Consider the following 6000-nt stretch of genomic DNA (forward strand, 5'->3'; position numbering starts at 1 on the left):
GATTTTATCGATTAGTTGTTGCAGCCCTACTATGTACACATGCATACAAATGTCTTTTGGCTGTTGTATCCCATCTAACCTCACTAATTTTCAACTATGAGTGCCATGTTTTAAGATGACGTGTTCAGCGTTTAGTTTTTAATGCAATTAACTACATTTATCATCTAATATAAACAGCAGTCTCGCCTAATTATAATTAAGATCTAACATGTTAATTCACATTGCACAGATGCACATAGTACAGCATGTTCATTCTTGCATTTGATTATACATTGACAACACATCACTCACTCAATACTAATGCAATAACACGCACGCACACACACACACAACCACTAAGCTGTTTGACCAGTCAAACCCTCACACATGATACACTTTGTGCAATCTACACTAGAAGTACAGAAATTAGCGAGCGCTGAAGTGAGACAAAGAAAGAGTCAATAATATGCCATGAGTCAAAGGCCTGTCTATGCAAGTCAAGCATTTAAGCAGTTCTGGAACAGTTAATGTAAAGCTAGACATACATATTTTCTGTATTTACATAATGGCACAACAAGATAAACAGGAAGAAGAGCAAGATGACTGGCTGAAAACAAGAAAATCAGATAAACACATTCACTGCAAATGAATTTGCCTACAGACATGCGATAATTCCAACTATTTCCTCATTATTTGACACAAACAGAAACACAAACCTTTGAAGAAACACAAAGATTATGCCGTTTCAGCATTCCACTAAAATGTATTTGGGAAGTTGACATAAAACACTTTTGGAAAGTTGCCATGTCCTGCTGTACTCCATCTAAAAATATTTTAAACAGCATTTTGCTTTTAATATAAAAATTACTGTGCTTACAGCATTTATGAGCTCATAATATAACAAGTTTAAAAACTTAAGAGAAATTATCACCAGTTACTTTCCTTTGTACATTCGTATGAATCATGTATAAAATCTAATCGAAAAAAAATCCAAATTAAATGTATAAATTAAATCATCTAAATATGTAAATTAAATAAAAATAAAAATCGAACTAAAATAAAATACTTTAAAAATATATAAATTAAAAAATTCAATAAAAATCTACATGAAATTTACAAATTAAATAATCAAATTTTAATTCTAAATACCTAAATAATTTGATGAAAGATAGATCCTATAAAATGATAAATACTTAACTTGATGAAACCTTTCAATTTGTAAACTTTATTAATGTAATAATTTTAGACAACTTTTTTTTTCACCCCATCATAAAGAACAGCTCTATTTTTGAAAGCCAAGGCCTATGTGAGATAACTGTGCACAACCTGTTACTTGCTCTAACAAAACAAGAAGTGAAGAATATCAAATCAACTAACACACTCAGAAAATAGAATGCTACTGACGCAACTGTGGACAACAAAATGCCTTATAAAGAAGCAGTGGTTCTCAATCCATTTAACTCCAAGACCACGATTATCCAAGAATATACAAAGCTACCTCCTATGTAGGCTAAGATATGTCTTTGAGTATTTCTGCTGTAATGATGATGCTGTTTGTTTTTCCACTTCTTTATTAACAGAAACTAGGAGTGTCAATTGATTAAAATAATTAAGCATAATTTTATCTTATTCCAGAAGTTTCAAGAACTGTATGTTCTGCAAAAATCATATCAACAACAGTTTTAGCATTTTAAGTGGTTAAGTTTGATTGTTCAGATTGTGTTCTCAATTTCTAGAGCATTTCATGATAACCTCGCAAATAAATAGAAATATTGAGCAGATTATCATAAAGTTGGCATGAAATGAAAATTCATATAGATCTTATTGTATGTGATTACTTTAACCTTTTAAAATTCTCAAAATCAATTTAAAAGCGATGCATACAACCAAGTCCCCAACGTTTTCTATATTTTGATAATCTGTTATATAACGCACTCAAATGTATGCCGCAATATGGAAGAAAATCTCTATCGCTACTTCAGTTTCATCTCAATTTTAAAGCTTCCACTAAGAAAAATAGTCCTAGTTTTATCATTTTATTTTCTTGGGCCACCTGAGCCACTTCTACTAAACATCTATCAAACCCACAATTACATGGAATTATGGACACATACTTTCCTCCATATTACAATGTACAGAATGTGTTCTTGGTTTTTGATTGGATTTTGAGATATGTGCCTTAAGCCGTGGTTTACACTAAACTTTGAGAAAGCTAAGCTTTAAATTTCTTCTGACATTGATCTATGGGTCATACGGCTTCACCTGATATAAATTCGCAAAACATCTTCACATTTGCATCCATATGAATGGAAATCAATAGAATTAAAAGTGTGACTGCCCCTTTATTGCATTTAAAGCTAGAAGGGATACAGCTATGGCCACCAGGGCTTACTGGGCATGCACACATCAATATAGCATAATTTTTGTCACGCTGAACAACTATATTTAGGGGAGCTGGGCACAAAGTAACGCGAGGTTAGCTGGTTTAAATATTTCCACACATGCTAGCATAACAAAATTGACAGTATTTACTAGTTACCATATCAACATTATATAGAGAGAAAAAGTGTGCAAAAATTCAAAAATCTTTTGAAGATATCGCTGAAACTATAGTAAAATTAAACTTCTCATTCATGTGGGCCGTCCCAAGCACGGCTGCAACGTGTTAATTGTCAAACTCCAAAATCAGACTATTTTTAATTCTTAAAAAAAGTAATTATTTCATTAGAAAAAAATTATTGTTTTATTTTAATGACAAAATATCTTAGTTTGTCTTGTAAAAAAAAATTCATGAGATCCGATATGGTCATGTTCCAACGTGCCCCTCAGATGTTACAATGTGCCCCACCTGCGGAGCATGTTGTCACATTTCACTTCCATTTTTTGAGGGTAAATAAAGGAAAACGTCTACACTGTAATTATGATACAAAGCGACATATTTGTACTAGACAAGTATGCAATTACTGTGAATCAAAAATTATATTCTGAACCCCATGTGGATTTACATAAATTGAGAAAGTCAAAAAGTGTTACGTTCTCCCCCTGTATTTGCATTATTGTAAGGGGTAGGTTTAGGGTAGGTGCAGACAAATATAATAAAACAGAATGGTAGCAAATTTAATTTAATGTTATTTTATAACGAGATGTTGCATCATTTCTGGCCGTAGCTGTATCCCTTCTAGCCACAACCCTTTATTGCACTCAAAAGTAGGCATGAATTGAGTAGACAAAGTGAAGTCCTGCATACATCACTAGAAAGTCTGCTGTTTTTACTAGAGGATCCAATTATGATATTTCAATTAAAAATTACGAGGTAAAAAAAAATGCAGAATTTTAATTTCATGCCGACTTTCAAATAAATTCTGTCATCCGAGGTCATTTTTATTAGGCTACTGTGTACTAAACTACTGATTCGCCAAACTTGCATTGATGCGGAGTGATACGCGAAACATGAAAGGTAAAATATCCTATTCTACAGTGAAAAAACTAAACAAAAACGCACATTTGAGCGCTCAATGCCGCGCTTGCTCAATCAGAATCGAGTGGAACAATAATACCGAATTTATCACAGATAAGTTAGTGGTGCATGAAGGAGCAACCCGACCTCACTCCTATCACAGTGTACTCCTTTGTGCGCAGATAGAGGGGCAACCTTGCGGCCTACAACTGCAGTTCAACCTCCCTCCCAGGTGAAAAGACGGGGATGGGTGTACACTGCGGTCTCTGCGTTATGAATCCAGGGGAAAATACACAGTAACCTCCATCAGGGGGTCTGACAGAGGAGACTGGGCATAGTAAGTGCGTACTAGCATACTAAATGAGATGCTATTGATCAGAGAGCACTTTTGAAAGCCCATTCAAGACTGCATACAGATGTGGCGAATATACTCAGATCCAATAAGACGCTGAATTCAGTGATAAAGTTAACACGGGATTCATTAGGAAGCGTTCAGCGATAATTGATTGCGCGTCTCTTACCTTCCCTCGCCTTCAGCAGCACGGTGTTGGCCACGATATTCTCAATCTCCATTGTCAGAAGAAAGATCCCATGCAATCCCGATACATTTCACTTAGGAGAAAAAAGACTAGGACGCTCGCGCTGTAGGTGGCGGTGAGGATGAGGATGATGATCGGTGGTGAGGATGGTTGTGATCGGCGTGAATTTGGCGTTGGCACATTGCAGGTTAATTGTATTTCTCCATATCTCGCTGTTGAACCCCCCACCTTTCCGCTCGCCGTGGACATGCACTCTCTCTCTCCCCCTTGTTAGCATTCAGTGCTCAGCAGTCCTTCCTGTCTCGAGCAGCACTCTCTTACACCGTCAGCTCTGGAGGAGGAGGGATAATCTTACAGCAACCAGTAACCCAGCAGTCTCGCTCTCTATCTTAGAGTCATCAGGGCATTTACATTACTGACAAACACATATATGTATATATATATATGATGAGTTTCTCACACAGAAACTATTTTACAAAAATAGTAAAAACCCAACACTATTGCAAATGTCCAATTCACTATTCAAGCATAAAGTGCACCTTATCAATACAATACAGATGCCCATTTTTTTTTTTTTTTTTTTTTTTTTTTTTTTTAGGTTTGTTACCTACAATCAATATTGCAAAATTGGAAAAAAATATAAAATACGGATTCTTGTTTATTTAAATGTGTGTGTGTGTGTGTGTGTGTGTGTGTGTGTGTGTGTGTGTGTGTATATATATGGTGAGTTTCTCACATAAACAAAACTATTTTACAAAAAAATAGTAAATACCCAACACTATTCCCTAGTAAAAATAATTAAATATTTAAAATACATTTATTTTATACGAAGTATAGATCAAATCTATTAACATATTCACTCGAGACTTACTGATATACAAATGTTAAACTTTAATTGAAGTACTAGCTACTTCTGCACAATGCACACTTCTTAATATTAAGCCTAAAATGTGTTTTAATGTCACTATGGATGAGGATTGTATGATCTTTGAATAATATTGGTCTTGTGATATTTAAAGTGTACCTAAAGAATACTTGCAATAGTTCCACTTTAGCACAATCAAAAATATACTTACGTATAAACACTACTTCTGCACAATTAAAGTTCATTAAGACAGTACATAATTAGTTGTTCCAATTTAGCAGACTTGTATACCAGTTTAGTACACCAAAAGTACAATTGCAGGGTATTTTTTATAAAGTACATAAATATGTAAATTAATTTGTAGTATACTTAGTATGGAATAAATGCATTTCAAATATGTTTTATTATATTGACGTATTTTTCATTAGGGTTGCAAAATCTAATTCATTATTCATGCATAAAGTGCACCTTATCAATAAATACAGATGTGTTTGTTACCTAGAATCAATACTGCAAAAGTGGGAAAAATATCAAATACGGATTCTTGTTTGTAGTGAAATCGAATAGCTGGATTTTTACTGATGTTAGAATACTAAAAATGTTCAAACAGCATGAAACAGTTTTGTTATGCAATAAACACATGCATGACAGAATCTAATAGAAATAGTTACTAGCTTAACATGTTATTAATGTTTTATTAAATGTTATGTATATTTAAAATATATTTTTTTAAAACAACAACTGCATGGTTCTTAAACAAAGGGGACGAGGTCCACTAGGGGGCCTCAGTAAACAATGTGCAACATATAAACTTGACATTTCATTTTAATTTGTCCTGAGCAATTGTTGTTTTTATTGAAGAACATACCGTTCTTGAAACTTGTGGGGTTATAAAATTAATGCTGGTTAATTATTTTAAGTGACACGCCTAGTAAAAAGCTTTTATCAGAAGTGCTTGAGGAAATAATTGATATGATTAGTTTACTCATTAAGAAGTTTTAGTCACATATTTATAAGGTTTCTTAGATATTCTCTTACAAATTCATTATGCAATACATTTTGCACAGTGCTTATAAAGTGTTGCTATAGTAGTTTGTACAAATAAGGTTTTATAATTTTGTAGTTTGGGGAAATATCAGCATTGTGAACAACACATAATG

At 33.6% G+C, this 6000-nt stretch overlaps 1 protein-coding gene across 2 annotated transcripts in view; it reads right to left on the bottom strand.

Annotated features, from left to right (window-relative positions):
* Positions 1 to 4375, bottom strand: part of grk4 (G protein-coupled receptor kinase 4) — a 28195-nt gene extending 23820 nt beyond the window's left edge. For both annotated transcript variants that reach the window (XM_079421231.1, XM_079421232.1), the window contains exon 1: positions 3958 to 4375. In XM_079421231.1, coding sequence (XP_079277357.1) covers positions 3958 to 4009 — 52 coding nt within the window. In that variant the 5' untranslated portion in view covers positions 4010 to 4375. The remainder of the gene's footprint in view (positions 1 to 3957) is intronic.
* Positions 4376 to 6000: the final 1625 nt, after the last annotated feature.

The sequence above is a fragment of the Barbus barbus genome, assembly GCF_936440315.1.
Source record: "Barbus barbus genome assembly, chromosome: 7".
NCBI lineage: Eukaryota > Metazoa > Chordata > Actinopteri > Cypriniformes > Cyprinidae > Barbus > Barbus barbus.